At 56.8% G+C, this 16,329-nt stretch overlaps 2 protein-coding genes across 2 annotated transcripts in view; one reads left to right on the top strand and one right to left on the bottom strand.

Moving 5' to 3' along the window:
* Positions 1–1,460: 1,460 nt before the first annotated feature.
* Positions 1,461–6,405, top strand: CDK5R1 (cyclin dependent kinase 5 regulatory subunit 1). Its single transcript, XM_072938943.1, has 2 exons — positions 1,461–2,234; positions 2,542–6,405. The coding sequence occupies exon 2, from the start codon at positions 2,684–2,686 to the stop codon at positions 3,605–3,607; it is 924 nt and encodes a 307-aa protein (XP_072795044.1). The 5' UTR covers positions 1,461–2,234; positions 2,542–2,683; the 3' UTR covers positions 3,608–6,405.
* Positions 6,406–7,693: 1,288 nt separating this feature from the next.
* Positions 7,694–16,329, bottom strand: part of MYO1D (myosin ID) — a 311,631-nt gene continuing 302,995 nt past the window's right edge. The window contains exon 22 of the mRNA XM_072938959.1: positions 7,694–9,999. Coding sequence (XP_072795060.1) covers positions 9,843–9,999 — 157 coding nt within the window. The 3' untranslated portion in view covers positions 7,694–9,842. The remainder of the gene's footprint in view (positions 10,000–16,329) is intronic.

The raw sequence follows: 16,329 nt of genomic DNA, 5'->3' as shown, positions 1-16,329 counted from the left end.
GAGCTCTTTCTGAATGAAGGTGCTAGGAAAGGGCGTCCGGACAGAGGCAAGAGGGGGACACGAGGCTGGAAAAGGCCCAGGCCAATGCAAGCTTCCATGGGTTGTGAAATGGGGTGGGGTGAAGTGTAGGTTGGTACTGCTGCCATGAACTAGGATAGTTAGAACTGAAATTTGTAGGTACAGGTAACAGGGTGGGTCCAGATCGTTCTAAGGGGTGTATTCCAGGCTCAAAAATCCAAGCATATTTTGGAAAGTGGAAAGCATTTTAACCTCTGCTCAAATCCAGAATCTGAAGGGGAACTTGAGACACAGGAAAGGCAATGTGGACATGGGCCTCCACTAGGGGCAGGATGAAAAAAGATTGGGGTTCAGCTTTGCCTTAGGAAGAGAGTCACTGGGCCAGTGGACCTGGAGGAGATTAATTCTTGGCGCTTAAAGTAAACTATAAAGGAGGGCTGAGGACAGCTCCATTTGAATAGCAGGTTGGGGTTGTAGACTGAGGAGCCTCCAGAGGAAGGGGCACATTGAGCTAAGAATCTGCCTTCATCTTCTGAGTTAAGATGGAAGCTGCTGTGGATGTTTCTGAAGGGTCCTAGAAGAAATAGCCTTCTGGGTACAGAGCAGTGTGTTTTCCCAAGGTCCCCAAAGCTTTCAGTTGACACTGTTGACAGAGAAATCTCTGGATTAGTACATTCGCAAATTCTAGTACTTTCTGATGATGGTAGCATTGTTTTGAATGATGCCAGATTTCTGTTCTGCTTAGGGCAGTAGGCAGAGCTGGCACAGGTTCTGTGCTGGCGTGGTTGGAGTCAGGATTGGGTCTTCTCTGGATTGCCACTTCCTCATCACTGGTTCCAGAGGTGGTAATTTGGATTGATAAAGATTAAGGTTCCTGTTTCGCAGGTTTCTGGTCAAATTTGAGTCTATCTCCAGAACCAAACTAAAAGAATAACAAATGAATGGCCTTTGTGAATGATCTGGATTCTTGTTCTTATGAGAGGAACAATTATTAGAATTTTACTTGGAACTTAGTAATTTTACTGGTACCAAGTCTTCAAATTTATACACACTTAGCATGAAGAACATTTAAATCAACAGTTCAGAGGCTGGTTGGAGGAGCATTTGCCTGAGTTTTATTATAACAGATAAGAGGGAAAGTGGAAATTTCGAGGTCACAGTTGTGATGGGCTCAGTTTTGGCCCATCTCTGGGGCAGCGACCTAGCCAGGAGCCTCAGGGCCTTGTCCCTGGTGTGGTGTGGGAAAGTCGCTCTTTGTGGAACGGCCTAGAACTGCCTACGCCTCTGGCCTAGATTTCTGAGACCTACCCGGGCCGTGGGCATTCCTGGAATGGGGCAACGGAGGTCCCGCAGGGAAAGGCCCTCAAACTGATGGGACAGCGCCTTCGGGATGCGCATGGCCCTCAGACGGCCTCAGCAAAGGCTTCGCCTCTCATCTTTCCCAGGGGACGAGGATGTTAAACTGAAGGAGGCTGCTCAGGCCCCGGCCTCAATGGGTGGCTTCGGGGGTGGCAGCCTCAGCCCGGGCGGGCCGCGCGTCGCCAGGGCGGGTACGCGCCTGAGAGCGCCCCCGCGGCCTGCAGCTGCGGGCGCCGCGGCGGGAACAAAGGCAGCACGTGTCTGGGCGGGGCGGCAGGCGGGGTCGGCCCTCGGCCCCGCCCTGCCCCGCGCTCCCTACCGGCCCTAGCTCGGCTGCGCTGTGAGCCCGCGACTCTCACGCGGCCGGACTGCTGCTGGCGCGGCGGCGCCGAGCGGGCTGCGAGCAGTGCGGGAGGGGGCGGCTCCGCGAGGCGGGGCGGGGCGGGGCGGTGCCGCGAGTGCGCGCCGCCCGAGTTCGGGTCCTGGATGGGGCGCGGCGAGTAGAGGCGCCTCGGGCTCGCGGCCCCGTCGCTGCCCGCACCGCGCACGGCTCGCACTGAGCATCGCGGCGGCCCCGGCTTCCCCGCGAGACCAGGCCCGGCAGAGCCAGCTGGTGGCCTGCGCGCGCGCCCGAGAGGGAGGCCGCTGAGGTGCGCGCCGGCGCGGGCGCGGCGGCGGCGAAGGCGGCCGAGCGGGGGGCGGGGCCGCGGCGCCTGCAGAACCTTGGACAGAAGCTCCGGAGTCGCCGCCGCCGCTGCCGAGCGCGAGCCCCGCCGAGCCCCGCCGAGCGCCGGGACCGCGGCGCCGAGCCGCGGCGCGCATTGCGGAGGGCGCGGAGCGCCAGAGCCGCCTGCCCGGTAAGCCTGCGCCTCGGGCCGCCCGCCGCCCCCGGGGAGACCGACCGAGGTCGCGACCGCGCGCTGTGTCTAGGCGGGGTCTCCGGCCACCCCTGCCGGTGCCGCGACCCCCGTGCTGTCAGCTGGACCTCAGCGGGCACGGTGCCGCAGTGGAGCGGCCGGGCTGCGGCGCGGGGGCGCGGGCGGGGCCGTGTCGACTGGGGAAGGGCCCGGTCGGGGGCCAGGTCCGCGGGGCCGCCGAGGCCAGGGCGGAGGAGCGGGGCGCGGGCCCCGCCTGGTGCTGAGAACCATCTTGTTTTCCACACAGATCCAAAGCGGCGGCACGCGACCCCGGGAGCGCCCCCGCCTCCCCCCCCGGGCCGCCGCGGGCTCGCTGAGCGGTTTCTTCCCTCCGGCCGGCAGGCTGGGCGCGCAGGGGCGCGGGCCCCCGCCCGGCGCGCAGCGGCACCATGGGCACGGTGCTGTCCCTGTCCCCCAGCTACCGGAAGGCCACGCTGTTTGAGGATGGCGCGGCCACGGTGGGCCACTACACGGCCGTGCAGAACAGCAAGAACGCCAAGGACAAGAACCTGAAGCGGCACTCCATCATCTCCGTGCTGCCTTGGAAGAGGATCGTGGCCGTGTCGGCCAAGAAGAAGAACTCCAAGAAGGTGCAGCCCAACAGCAGCTACCAGAATAACATCACGCACCTCAACAATGAGAACCTGAAGAAGTCGCTGTCGTGCGCCAACCTGTCCACGTTCGCCCAGCCTCCACCGGCCCAGCCGCCCGCCCCCCCTGCCAGCCAGCTCTCAGGCTCCCAGACCGGGGTCTCCTCCTCCGTCAAGAAGGCCCCACACCCTGCCGTCAGCTCCGCCGGGACGCCCAAACGGGTCATCGTCCAGGCGTCCACCAGCGAGCTGCTGCGCTGCCTGGGCGAGTTTCTCTGTCGCCGGTGCTACCGCCTGAAGCACCTGTCCCCCACGGACCCTGTGCTCTGGCTGCGCAGCGTGGACCGCTCGCTGCTCCTGCAGGGCTGGCAGGACCAGGGCTTCATCACGCCGGCCAACGTGGTCTTCCTCTACATGCTCTGCAGGGATGTCATCTCCTCCGAGGTGGGCTCCGACCACGAGCTCCAGGCCGTCCTGCTGACCTGCCTGTACCTCTCCTACTCCTACATGGGCAACGAGATCTCCTATCCGCTCAAGCCCTTCCTGGTGGAGAGCTGCAAGGAGGCCTTTTGGGACCGCTGCCTCTCCGTCATCAACCTCATGAGCTCCAAGATGCTGCAGATCAACGCCGACCCCCACTACTTCACACAGGTGTTCTCCGACCTGAAGAACGAGAGCGGCCAGGAGGACAAGAAGCGGCTCCTCCTTGGGCTGGATCGGTGAGCCCACTAGCCTGCATCATGGCTCAAGGATTCAATTCATTTTTAAAAATTTATTATTAAATCAGATTTTGTGTACAGTATGTGTCTAGCAAAGCCGCCGAGGGCCTCTCCCTTCCCACCTTCTTTCCTTGGGGTTTTCTCCAGCCCTGCCAAGAACTCTGGGCTCTTCTGAACTCCCGAACCTGTGCAAAACCCAGAAGATGTATTCAGAACCACCACGGCTCCTGACCTCCCACTTTAGGAAATTCAAAGGACTGACCTGCCTCTGCCGCCTGTGCCCTTGCTGGACCAAGGCAGGCGAGACTGCCCGCTGCTCCCTTTGTGGGAGCTGGCGAGGGTCTCTGGCCAGGCAGCTTGGGGAGGAAGTGGAGTTTCTAGTTGGAGGCTCTTTTCTGGCTCCCGTTTTGGGCCGTCTGTTCTCCCAGAGGCTCCTGGAGCCGGCCTCCCTGACTGAGCCGCACGTGGGATTGTGAGGCAAGTTGCCCGTGGCCCTGGGACAGCCTCTTCAATCAAGGAGAAGCCGGCCTGGTGCAAAGACGGTGTCCTGTTGTTTTGACCATGCACGACCCTGGTTTGCTCTTTTTTCTGTTTTAGGGAGAAGGGCTTTCCTTTAGTGGAGACATGGAAGTGGAGACGTGGAACTTGCTCCCCTCCCCCCCTTGTCCTCTGTTTCCGGCCGTGTTGGTACTGTTGGTTAATGAGCTGGTTTGACTCATTAAGTTCTTTCGTTTTGGGTCCCAGCTAAAGGGGTGGGGTGAAGCTGGGGACAGCTCCTTTCCTGGGTGAATTTTTCATTTGAATCATGCAGCTTAGTCACCCTGTGGGGAAGGCCCAGGCAGCTGCAGGTGCCCATTGTCAACAGCCTGCCTTCTGGGCAGGTGGGGTGGCCATGCCTGGGACCAAGCCAGAGCCCACCTAAGGGCTAAGGCTTCTTGCTGGTGCACATGACATCTGTCCTGCAGAAGTGCGGGACCGGGAGGGTGTGATGTCAGGGATCAGGGTGATGTGGTAACGATGTCCCCCGCTCTCACCCCTTGATTTAAGCTGTTTCCAAACAGTTCAGTTTCTTCTGAAGATGATGCCTTGCCCCGCAAGGCCCAGTGAGACAGCTGCATCTTGGAGACAATTACAAGACGGGAGTAGAACTCCTGATCGCCTGCTGATTCTACAACTGATCATTTGCAGCTGCTGGTTTTGGTTACCACCTGACCCTAGTGGCTGTAAAAACACATGATATGTACTTAATCAATTTTCTTTCTAATTCTCCCAGATTGGTGGCTTGGGACTTGGGAGAGGACCAAGAGAAGGGAGCAAGTCTTCCTCCATGGCCCATCCCTCCGGCTTTGGGGAACAAAGACTGATGCGAAGACGCTACAGAATTCTCTCTTCCAATCCCAGTCCCCCAGAGGGTGCTGGAATGGGGGCTGGGGGGGAGGCAGAGGGCCCGTTTACATAGGATTAGCTTCCAGGTGGCTGCCCATTTCAGCGCAAGCACTACTGAAATTCACATAAAAAGAGAAAGCTGTGAAATTGAGGCCAGGGTTTAAGAGGCCCAGAGCCGAGCCCGCCCGCCGGCCCGTGTTCTCCCGAGGAAGTGGGCCTGCCCAATTGGGAGAGCATTTGCCCCAGCTGCGCCCGGAGGCCCACGCTGAGCCATTCCCAGGGCCGCCAGATTACCTGACCTGCCGCGGGGCTGGAAGCAACCCGCGGCTGCTGGCACAGACCTCGCCGCAGCACCTCTTCTCCGCTGGAGTTGTCACACAGCCTGTCTGTTCAGATCCTGCTGCCATGTGTGACCCGAGGTAGGAGGCCCGTGGGGGCAGCGGGCGCTGGCGGCTCGGAATTGGGAGGTTCGGGTGCCAAGTCTCAAGAGCAGGGGTGCGCGTCTGTAGTCGCTCGTTTGGCGGGCCGAACTTGGCCTGAAACTGCGGGAAGTTGCATCCGCAGGATTCCAGTTTCGTGTGTTTCCTTCTCTCTCTCCATATTTATTTTTTTATTTTTGGAGGAGGTGCAAATTTCAGGAGTGGTTGGGGACTAAGGAAAAAACTCTAGTTCCATCAGTGTGAAACCTGGCGGGGTCTCCTCCCTCCCTCGCGCTGGTCATCAGTATTGTGTAAAGGAACTGATAAAATACTTGAGTGTGCAAGCAATGAACCCATTTGACATGCTGCTATGAAGACTACTTTTAGAACAACAATAAAAAAAAAAAAGGAAAAAAACTAACCTAAAAAAAAAAACCCTTTATTCTTTAATTGTTGCTTTTACAGTGATATTGTGCATGCAAACCAGGAGCATTTTGTGTCTTAAGAAAAAATAATCTTAGAACAGATGGCTGTGAAAATTACACCCGTGCACAGAACAAGTCACAGGAATAATAGTTCAGGATTTGGTTTTTCTCTATTCCTTGTAAACCTGAAGGGTTGATATATTCTTTCCATGCAGTTATTAGAACTTAGTTTTGTTCCGACAGTTGTTAAACTTGCAATGAAAAGAAAATGTGCCATTTTTTTTTCCACTCGGAATTATTCATAGCTGTATATTTGAAACTGCTAATTACACACGTGCGATGTATGTTGGTTTTTTAGTGCAATTTCTTCTGTAGCTATTCTTTGACCAAACTGTGGGTATTGTTAATATTAATTTATATTTGTCTCCTTTTGTACGTATGCGTAGCGTGTTTGTAAGTATGTGTGGTTTATAATCTGACAAGGTCACGAAGCTCAGTTTGGCTGTAATTTAATTCCCCTTCCCTTATTTTTATTTATTTTTGTACTGTGCTGATTAAATAAAATGCACTGACCATCCATTACATAGACCTCTTTTGTGGGCACATCACTGACAAGCAGGCTGGGGGCCCTTTTTGTAAATGGTTCCTGCACTCAGAACGTAATTGGATTGCACTATGGGGGAGGGGAGCGTGGGAGGAGGGCAGTGTTGGGGAGAGGGCTTAACGAGCGCGTTCACGTTAAGGTGATTAAGAAAGAAACACAGGTTAAGTCAACTCTGGTTTAGTGGTGGGGCGGGGGCAGTTCCTCCCCAAAGGCTTCTGAGGCTTGGCCGAGCTGGGTGGCTGGGACCTCCGGCCAGGAAGGATCAGGCCCGAGGCGTGTGCTGGTGCAGGGGTCCTGCAGGGCACCGGCTTGGCTCTAAGGCTGCTGCCCTGAGCGTCGTGGGCCTGGCTCTGCTCCAGCCCACTGCCGGGAGGCCCCCAGGCCGGCAGGACTGGGCTCAGGGCGTGTGGCTCAGCCCTGCCAGTTTAGTTCTGTGCAGTGTTCCAAGTGAGAGAACTCCAGCCCTGGGGCTCCCAGATTAGCAGCCACCCCAGCCCGTCATCGTGGCAAGCGCGAGGCCCTCTACTGGTTGTATTGCCAGTGGTCTGTGCCCGTTCCTGCCACCAGCCTGGGCCTCACGGACCAGGTGTTTTGGACTCAGCCCTCCCCAGGCCTTAAGCCGCATTGGCTGGAGCTGCCCCTGGGCCCCGGGGAGGCGGTGCACCTTGGAAGCTGTCAGCTTTGTGCTCAGGGCCACTCGCCTTCCTCAGGGCACCCTGTTTGCGTCAGAAGCCATCACTGCACCCACCAGTGACCGGTGACTGGGTGGCATCGTCTGGTCTCCAGGCCCTTGGGTGATGAGGATGCCCTGTCCCCTGCCCCACCCCTCCCTCACCTAAGGGGTCCTGATCTCTGGCTCAGCCGGCTCCGGGAGAGGCTGACCAGCCACGGTTCGCTCAGACCTCTCTCCGAGCTGCAGCCATGGGGGTCCAAGCTTTGCCTTTACTATACAGGTGCTTTAATTTCAGTTAATGTGAAAGCAGTGAACTTCCATTCTAGTGCACAGGCCTCAAGGTGGTGGAAGAAAGGGTCTGGATTTAAGTCTACTACTGCCTGTCCCCTCTCCCCACTCCTTACAGCTTTTCTTGTATTTAATATTTTTGTTCAAAAGCCTCAGGTAAATTATCCTCCATTTTTACCTTATTTGTGCTTAATGTTCCCTTCCCTCCTCTGGGAGAGCAGCTGACTTTATACAAGTCAAAATTTCACAATTTTCGATATAGTGTCCAATTCAATAAGCAGAACACCTTTAAAAATAAGATTTAATGCTTTATTGCTCTTGATGGTAAATCAAAATATGCTTTAGAAATAAAGTTAATTTAATGGAAAATAGGAATATACGCACCAAACCATAAAACTGCATTTAATTAAATCAAGAGAAACACTTCATTGCGTACAATCACCAGGTCCTCCTGCGCTCCTCTCGCACTGTGATCACACCTGCAGTTCCCTCTTCAGTTGCCACACACTGGGACTTCTTTTAGGACATCATGAAAAAGTGCTTGTCGGCCGGCCGGCAGTGCCCTGGCCCTCAGCCGGGAGGCGCTGGGCTCAGGGACCAGAGGCAACACCGAAAAGGGGGGGAGGCAGGACTCCAGACCTCCCTCCTCTCCTGCCTCTGAAAGGCACTCATTTGGCATGTTCTGTTTTGGTGTGTCTAGGACATACATTTGCGTGTATCTAGTAAAGCAACAAGTTTGGGGAGATAAGTGGAAAGGAGAGGTGGCGTTCCAGTTAAGGTGGTTCGACTAGTGTCCGGGCGACTGGCAAAACTATGGGTGTTGCTGAACTGGGGTGGGGGCACCTCTGCCCTGTGCAGGCAGCTGACCAGGCCTCGCGAACGAGAATGGGTTTCTAAGGCCAGGATACCGACAGGACTCGGCTGCGACCTGTACGGGGTGCAAATGTGCTCGAGCCCTGGAAGTAGGGGTGGGGCAGCCGTGAGGCCAGGCTGCTGGGACCACCTGGGGGCCGGCCAGGGGACCGCGGCAGGCACCGGGCGAGGCACAGGCGGCAGCACTCAGGCACTTGAGATGTGTTGCGAGGTCGGGGTGGCAGGAGGCGGGCGGGGTGGGCCGCGTCTGTGGCAGAAAGTGAGGAAAACATCAGCACGCCCCTCTTTCGCATCCTGCCTGGCTCCTCCTGGGGCCTGGGCTCGTCCTCAGCCCCCTCACCACACAGGGTGTCTGAGTGTAATAGGGCTCCTGGCCGGGAGGCCCCGGATGCCCTGAGGTGTGCGGCCTGCTGCTTAGCCGAGGCCGGGAGGAGGGCGGGCTGAGGATGGTGTCCGGGGCACACGTGCTGTGACTAGGCGGGGGCCGGCAAGGCCCAGTGCGCTCCATGTGCCTGGCGGCCTGGGCCCCGGCTGCGGGGTCGGGGGTTTCTGTGCAGGGCTGGGGTGGGCATCCTGGCCTGGCCTGCAGTGCCAGGGCCCCTCGCTCTGTTTTCTGTTGCTCCACTGCCCCAAATTCCTGTGTACTCCTCCCCTCCTGCCCCAGTCCCACTTTTCCAAATAGGTATGAGGCCGAGGTGTTGGAAGGGGAAAACTTGCAAGCCCCACAAGTGCTCCCCAGCCCCCGATGCCATCTTCTTATTAGTGTTCCTGGCACCAGTGTGGGCACAGCGGACGTGGTGCCTGACTGACCACCCTGCAAACTGTAAATGTAAGTGTAAGACAAGTGTGGGCCCAGGCTGTGCGGTTCAGTAAGAGGATCCCTGGAGGGGGAGGCCGGGGGTGGGGGCGGGGGCAGGCACTGGGCAGGCAGACTGCTGGTGGGGGCGGTGGTTTTGCTGACCAGAGGCTCCTGGGCTGAGAGGCTGGCCCTACGGGTGAACCTGCTCACCTGGTGGCTTTGGTGGCTGCTGGGGGGGAGGGGGTCCTCAAGGAGCTCCGAGAAGCTCCCTGAGCCAGGGAACAGGGCCTGCCATCAACCTGCGGAGGGGGGCGACCGCTTGGGCCCAGGGAGGGAGCAGGACTACCTCCTCAGCTCATCTCCCCTAGCCCGGGGCACATCTTTGGTTGGAAACTGCATCCGGGCTCCCCAACCCTCCCCTCATGGGGCCAGCCGCAGCCACCGGGTCGGCTGGGGAGGCTGACCTGACCTGGCCATCGCGGCAGCCTTCGCTGACGGGAGGCGCCTCTGAGAGGAGCTGGGGTCTGGGGGTCTCCTGGGGCCAGGCAGGGCACGGGGGTCTTTGGTTTGTTTTCTTGAGGGGGGCTGTGGAAGGTCAGGACAGAGGAAGATGGAGAACAAAGGCAGAAAGCTAGAGGGAGGTGGGGAAAGACCTCTGAGAGGAGCCGCGTAAGAGGCAGGGGCCCCTCCCAGCACGACCCTGGTGAGCGAGTGGGCTTCTGGCGGTGACAGTGCCGGGTGCCGGGCTGGGCGGCCCCCGCTCCACGGAGCATCAGTTGCCGGGCACGCTGAGGATGAAGCCCGAGCGGTTCTTGGTGAAGTCGGGCTGTGGCTGGTTGAGCCGTGTCTCCACGGAGACGGTGCACTTCTTGCCGTGCAGGCTGCACTGCACAGGGTTGGTGACGTTGACTTGAAGGTGGCGCTTCTCACTGGAAGAACCAAAAAGGAGACAGGTGGTTAGCAGGCGGTCGGGGTCTGGGAGTCTCCCTGGCAGCCCCTGGGGTCGGGGCACAGAGGGTGAGGCCAGGAGAGCGGGTGCTGGACTGCAGCCCGGAACCAGAGCCGTCAGGGAGCGAGGGGTCGAGGTTCAGGCGCTGCCTGGCTCCAGAGAGCCTGATACGTGGGGCAGGACAGAGGAGGGAGCCTTGGTGGAGCCATAGCCACCACGCCACTGGCCTATGGCCGAGGACCGAGCCACTGGGCTTTAAATGTCAGTGGGGGGATATCACGAGGGGCTGGGACTCTGATCCTATCATCAGTTACGTCTGATGGCAGCAGGGCACCCTGGGGGTGCTGTGTCCAGGGATAAATGAGACTCTTCAATACATGGTCCTGACAAGAGAAATGTCTTCTGTGAGTCCCGGCTCTGCCCTGCCTGTCACTGGTCCAGCTGTTAGAACCAGGCTGTCCTCTCATGCTGGGCAGCTCTGCGGCCGGGAAGGCAGGAGGGAGTCAGTGAAGCTTCTACCTGTGTGTCCCGGGGTCACGAGGCCCTGGTGGCCCAGTGCGGGCTCAGCTGAGCCTCTCTCTCTGGGGTGGGGGGTCCACCTGCTGGCTAGGTCCGAGGGGGCCTGGAATGCAGCTAGGGAGGCCCGCGCACCCGCCGAGTAGGAGCAGGACCCGTCCTCCGGCACCCTCGCTGTGCATTGATGCGCTTCAGATGCTGCTTTTTTCAGAGCCAAGAAATAGGGATAGGCTGGCCTCTCGCGTCCCCTCGCACCAGCCGGCACAGCCCCGTGCTGCACCTCGTGCCTCGTCAGCTTTCTCTGTGCTGGGAGGTGGGAGGAGAAGGGCCTGCTGGCCGGGAGCCTCATCGCGGGCTGGGCCTGCTCCGCCTGCCGGGACCCACTTCGTTTCCCCTAGGGCGCGCCGAGTGTGGTCAGGCTGGGCTCTCTGGATGCTGTTGCTCTTGGCGTTGGACAGGGGAGGCCAAGGGTCTGACTGCAGGGGACGCCAGGCTGAGGCCAGCCCAACTGTGCTTTCGCCCAGCCTGGCCCATGGGACGGGAGCCCCCCTCACTCAGACCCCTTTGCTGCAGGTGGTGCTGGAAGGGGGCCTGCGGACAGTGGGGTCTCGGCCTCCCTGTTCCAGAACCCCATGGCTTTGCTGGAACCTCTGACCCCGGTGCCTGGTGGGCAGTGATGGAGGTGCTCTTAGGGGCCTTTCTCATGGCTGGTGTCTACCTGCTTCCTTGTTAAACACACTACAGAGGTAGAAAATGCACACAGGAAGAGACCCACGGTTATCACTGTGGGCACTAAGTATCTGATGCTTAATGTCTTGTCAGCTGCAGCTAAAAACCTTGGCTTAGATGGCTATTTTTAACCAGACTTGGACATAAAAATAGCAGAGCCCACTGGAGGCAGTGACTTGGGTACCTCTCCATTCCCCCGGGAGCCAGGATGCCATGCGGGGGGACGCTTGGCCTGTAGTCTGGGTGGGGGGGCCCTGTGACCCTCGTCCTGGCTCTGCTGCCGGCCTGGAGTGAGCCGGGCCCTGGTGCTGCAGCCCTGCTTGTAGCTGGAGGTGCGCGGCCCAGCCCTCAGCAGCCCTGCCCTGGTTCCCTGCCTGTCTTCATGGGGCTGCTGTGGGGTTGGGGCAGCAGAGGGGGCTGAGTGGCTCTCTAGTCTGAAACGCCAGGCAGCTAAGCAGTGCCAGCTGGGGCCGGCCACACCGCCACTGACAGCAGCAAAGGAAGACGGCGTGGATTGAGTCTGCTTCCTCCACACATCAGACAATTACCACATGACCCAGCAATTCCGCTCCTGGAGATACACCCCAAAGAGGTGAAGACAGGTGTTTCACACAGAAACTTAGGGAAGTTTACAGCAGCATTATTTACAGTAAGGAAAAGGTAGAAGCAGCCCAAATATCTAACTGATGAATGGACAAAATGTGGTCTATCTACCCAATGAAATATTATTCAGCCATAAAAAGTAATGAAGTAATGATACCTGCCACTACATGGCTGAACCTTGAAAACATGCTAACTGAGATAAGCCAGACACAAAAGTCACGTATTGCATAATTCCACGTACACGAAACATCCAGAACAGAGACAGGAAACATATTAGAAGAGTGGGGATATTTCCTTTTGGGGTGAAAATATTCTGGATCTAGAGAGTCGTGATGATCGTACCACTGAGAATGTGCTAAATGTGACTAATTGTACATTTTAAGTTATGGGTGTTTTACCACAATTTTTTAAAAAGGGGGTTGATCTAAAGGAAAAATAAGAACTTGCCCATAAACCATGTTATCGCTCCCCATTTCAAGTTTAATCCAAGATGGTTTTAAGCCCAGCCAGGGGTTTCTGGAGACAAAGCAGGCAGGGCCCAAGTGGCAGACAGGGAGGGGACACACCATCTCCTGCTGGAGCTGCAGCACATGGGAATCTTTATAGAACCAGAGCACCCTCCTTAGTTTTTTAAGAAAAGAAAGTAGATTTTATAGCTGCCAATGACAGCTGCTGATGGAGGCTGGTTGGCTGTGAGGGGGAGGGGCTTTCCACCCCATCTTCTGTTACAGGATTTAATGGCTCAGCAAACTGGAATTCAGGGACTTTCATCTTGTTTCATCTGTTCCAAACTATCACTGCAGGCAAATGGCCTTGATCAAGTTGCTTTCCTTCCGTTTCCTCCTGCCCTCTGCTCATGAGAGAAATCCATGGGTCAGCGCAACCCCGGCTGGGCTGGAATGTCCATGCGGCCGTGCGTTTTAAAGCCCTGCACAAAGTGGGGCAGCATAAGTCTCTCCAGGGGCTCAATCAGCCAGGAACATGTCCCCTCCTGTCCAGACCCCTTGTCAACTGGGAGCAGGAGACTCTCGGCCTCTGGTTTGCCCTAAGCAGCCCAGGACGTGAGCCACCTTCTCTTCGCGATGGCGTTGCCTCCTGGAGTTCTAATACGTGCACTTGACAGGGAGCTGGGATGGAAGCGAGGTCAAGTGCAGCAGCCCGGTGACCCGACCGCTAGGGGCGTGGCCAGGGGTTCCAGATTCGGGGAGGCTAACGCAGCGTTCTCTGTGTTTGGTCACAGGATGTGATGAGGGGAAGCTCGCCTTGCACCAAACACGGGCAGGTGGTACACAGATGCTTTTCAAAGTGGTGACCCATGCATGTATCAAGTGTTTCACGATAAACCCGAGAGTCATCAGGACAGGCCACTTTCCACCAGATGCTGCTGGGACACAAGTGCCCAGTCTCCCACTCTCCCTGAGGACGACGGCCGTGGCCGGGGTTTGTGTCTGAGCCGCTCAGGGTTTCACTTCCGTCAAGGAGGAGGCCCCTCTGCTCATATCAAACCACAGAGGGCAGCTCTTGCAAAATCCTGCTTTAGGAAATGCTACTTCTGTTTCTGTCAGGGTCGAATGGTCACTTGGACCACAGCTGCTTCTAGAATGAGTCTGAGAGCCCAGCGCGCATGCGGTCCTAGTGGGCTGTCACCTGCACTGGCTTCCTGAGTCCTTTCTGGGTTTGTAGCTGGTGAGGGATGACAGCAACACCATTTCTACTGAGAAAAGAAAACTTCTCCGGGCACTAGACGGTTCTAGGCAGGCAGCACGTCCTGAGGCCCCAGTGTGGCCTGGTGGGTGCCTCCAGGACCACGTCACCCAACGGATTGGGCTCCCTGTCCAGTGGGGCATAACCTGTCCTGACCTGTGTTACCCTCCGCAGGGACACCCTCCCCCACGGCTCCCTTCCCTTGGCAGGCGTCTGCGAGCGCCTCTGATGGGCTGGGCTCTGCCTAGAAAAGGGAACACAAAAGGAGGCACCCGTTCTTCTTAGGAGTAGGGGCTCATGTTAACCCCCTGCCATAAGCCCAGGGGGCCACCTGAGTGGGGGTGGCTGGCCTGGGCTTCTGGAGGGGGTGACGTCAGACAGACACCCCAGGAAGCAGCAGGAATCCCGCAGGAGCGTGCTTCTGTCTCCTCACTCCCTAAATCCGGGTTTACCTTCAGTCCTTTCCTCTTTAACCGTTCTCTCTCAGTGTGTCACCTATGCTGTGGCTTCAGTGACAGACAATTACCCAGTCAGTGTCCCCTATCCCAGCAAGAGGTCCCAGGATTTGCAGCCACTGGTGGGACAGATTCCCCCGAATGTTCTACAGTGGCTGAGTCTTCCTGTGCCCAACCCTGAGCTCATCCTCTTCCCTCCTCCTGTCGGGTGTCCTCATCCACCTGTCCCAGAGGCTGGGAGGCCGGGGTCGGCCTGGTTCCTGCCTCGGCCCACAGCAGGTCACCAGGCTGTATTGATTTCATTTTCTTGGTCTCTCTCTGCTGCCACCGCCACCACCCCTGTTCCTGGAAATGGATGTAGCTCCTTAACTGGCTCCTCTGTCTTCACTTTGCCCTGCACCCCGCTTCACACGCGTCCTCCACATTGTCATCAGAGAGATATTTAAAGGCACAAAAAAGATCTTGTCATTCCCCAGAGCTTTCCAGAACTGCCCGCCTCCCACCCCCACCCCCAGGCTGAGCTGGGTGTTCATCTGTGTCCCCCGTTCTCTCAGAGCTCTGAGCAGGCAACCGTGCTGGGCCGCTTCCAACAGCGTGATCGGAGCTGACAAGCTTTCCTGACTGCTTACAAGTGTCTATGATGTGAATCAGATTCCCCAGAAAGAATACTTAAAATTCAAGTGGAGGCTGCAGGAAAGGAAGGGTAACCTCCAGGAGTCAGGAGGGGATGTGAGGCCAGTGTGAGAGGGAAGGGCCGGCGGATGCCAAGCCCAGGGCGTGCTGGCCTGAGCAGGAGTCATGCCGGGCCACCGGCGAGGGAACCGGGACTGAGGTCCTGCGGGAGGCTGCCGTCCGGCCCGGCAGAGAGGCCAGGAACCACTGCGTGGAAAGGTGCACACACACAGCTTTTCAGTTAAAAAGAAACCCTCCAGCTTTCTTCTCTTGACTTCTTGAAAAGCAAATCCACTGCAGGTCACTAATGGCAAAGCAAACGTTAAGAACAGCCAGAGACAAAAGAGACATTCCTTGCAAAGGAAGAGTAGGCTTTCTCATCAAATATGAGGAAATAACGATCACACAGACTCATCAAAGGCTTTAAGGAAAATAACCGTTAACCTAGACTTCTCTCCCGGACCAATCCCCGGAGCACGAAGGTGAAAGGCAGACTTTCTCAGACGACAAGGTGAGCCCCGGGGCGTCGGGCAGGCTCAGCTCTCGGGCGAAGAATTTAAGGACCCCTCATCAGAAAGACACTGAATCCAGAGGAGGAGAGTGGCGTGGGGGACGCACAGGGGACAGACAACCAGGCAGACGTGCAGGTCAATCTAAGTGAGCCTTTGCTGCAGACACAGCAATGACTGAGACGACTCATTCGAACTAAAATCCTGGAGAAGAACAACACGCAAGGTGGGGTGTGGTCCAGGAAAGCGTGCCCCAGGGTCCCGGTCTCGCCTGGGAGGAGGCTCCACAGACCAGCCAGCAGTGAAGGTGGCTGATGGTAAATGAGCCGGAGAAGGAGAAGGAAGCGGGAGCAGAAAGTCTGCTTCCTTTAACGGAAGGAGGACAGGGGGACCAAAGGAGCCAAGAAGGAACGTGGGGACGAGAAAACACAAGCTGACACGGGTGTGAGCCCGTCAAAAGGGCCTTGTCGGAGTGAACTGAGAAATGTGGCTATAAGGCTGTTTGCAAGAGACCCATCTAAATCCTAGAGACAAAGAAGAGCCAAGGGGATGGGACGAGATCTTACAAGGCCTACGTCAATCATAAAACTGGCAAACGGCGCTGCTGGGGAAACAGGCCGTGAGGGAACTGTGTTCTTTATGAAGGAGTCGCTCGCCAGGAAGATGCGCTCCAGAAAATAAAAGTTAATACATTTGTGTGAGATGGCGTAAGACTTGCAAAGATATGACCTGTCGGCAGATAGTCAATGACCTTAATGTATTCCCCCCACAAACGTATAGATCCACAGACACTGTTAAAAGAACACAGATTTGAACACAATTAATAAGCTTGTGGGCTTATTAGAGAATACATGTTATTTTAAAGTCACTTGGACTAGGTACCAGGTCCTAAAAGGAAGTTCAATAAATAAGTAAGAATTAGTATCAGGCCGAAACTATCTTCTCTGTCTATAATATAATACAAATAGAAATCAAAGGAGACTAACAACAGAAAGTATTATATGCTTTTTTGCTAAGTGCTTACATACATATACATACTTGTTGAAGTATAGTTAGTTTACAATGTTGTGTGGATTTTTGGTGTACAGCACAATGCTTCAGCCATATACGGACATACATGTA

Source organism: Vicugna pacos, chromosome 16 (assembly GCF_048564905.1).
Source record: "Vicugna pacos chromosome 16, VicPac4, whole genome shotgun sequence".
Lineage (NCBI taxonomy): Eukaryota > Metazoa > Chordata > Mammalia > Artiodactyla > Camelidae > Vicugna > Vicugna pacos.
The sequence above is the reverse complement of the archived record's forward strand: the minus strand, read 5'-3'. Positions and strand labels throughout refer to the sequence as shown.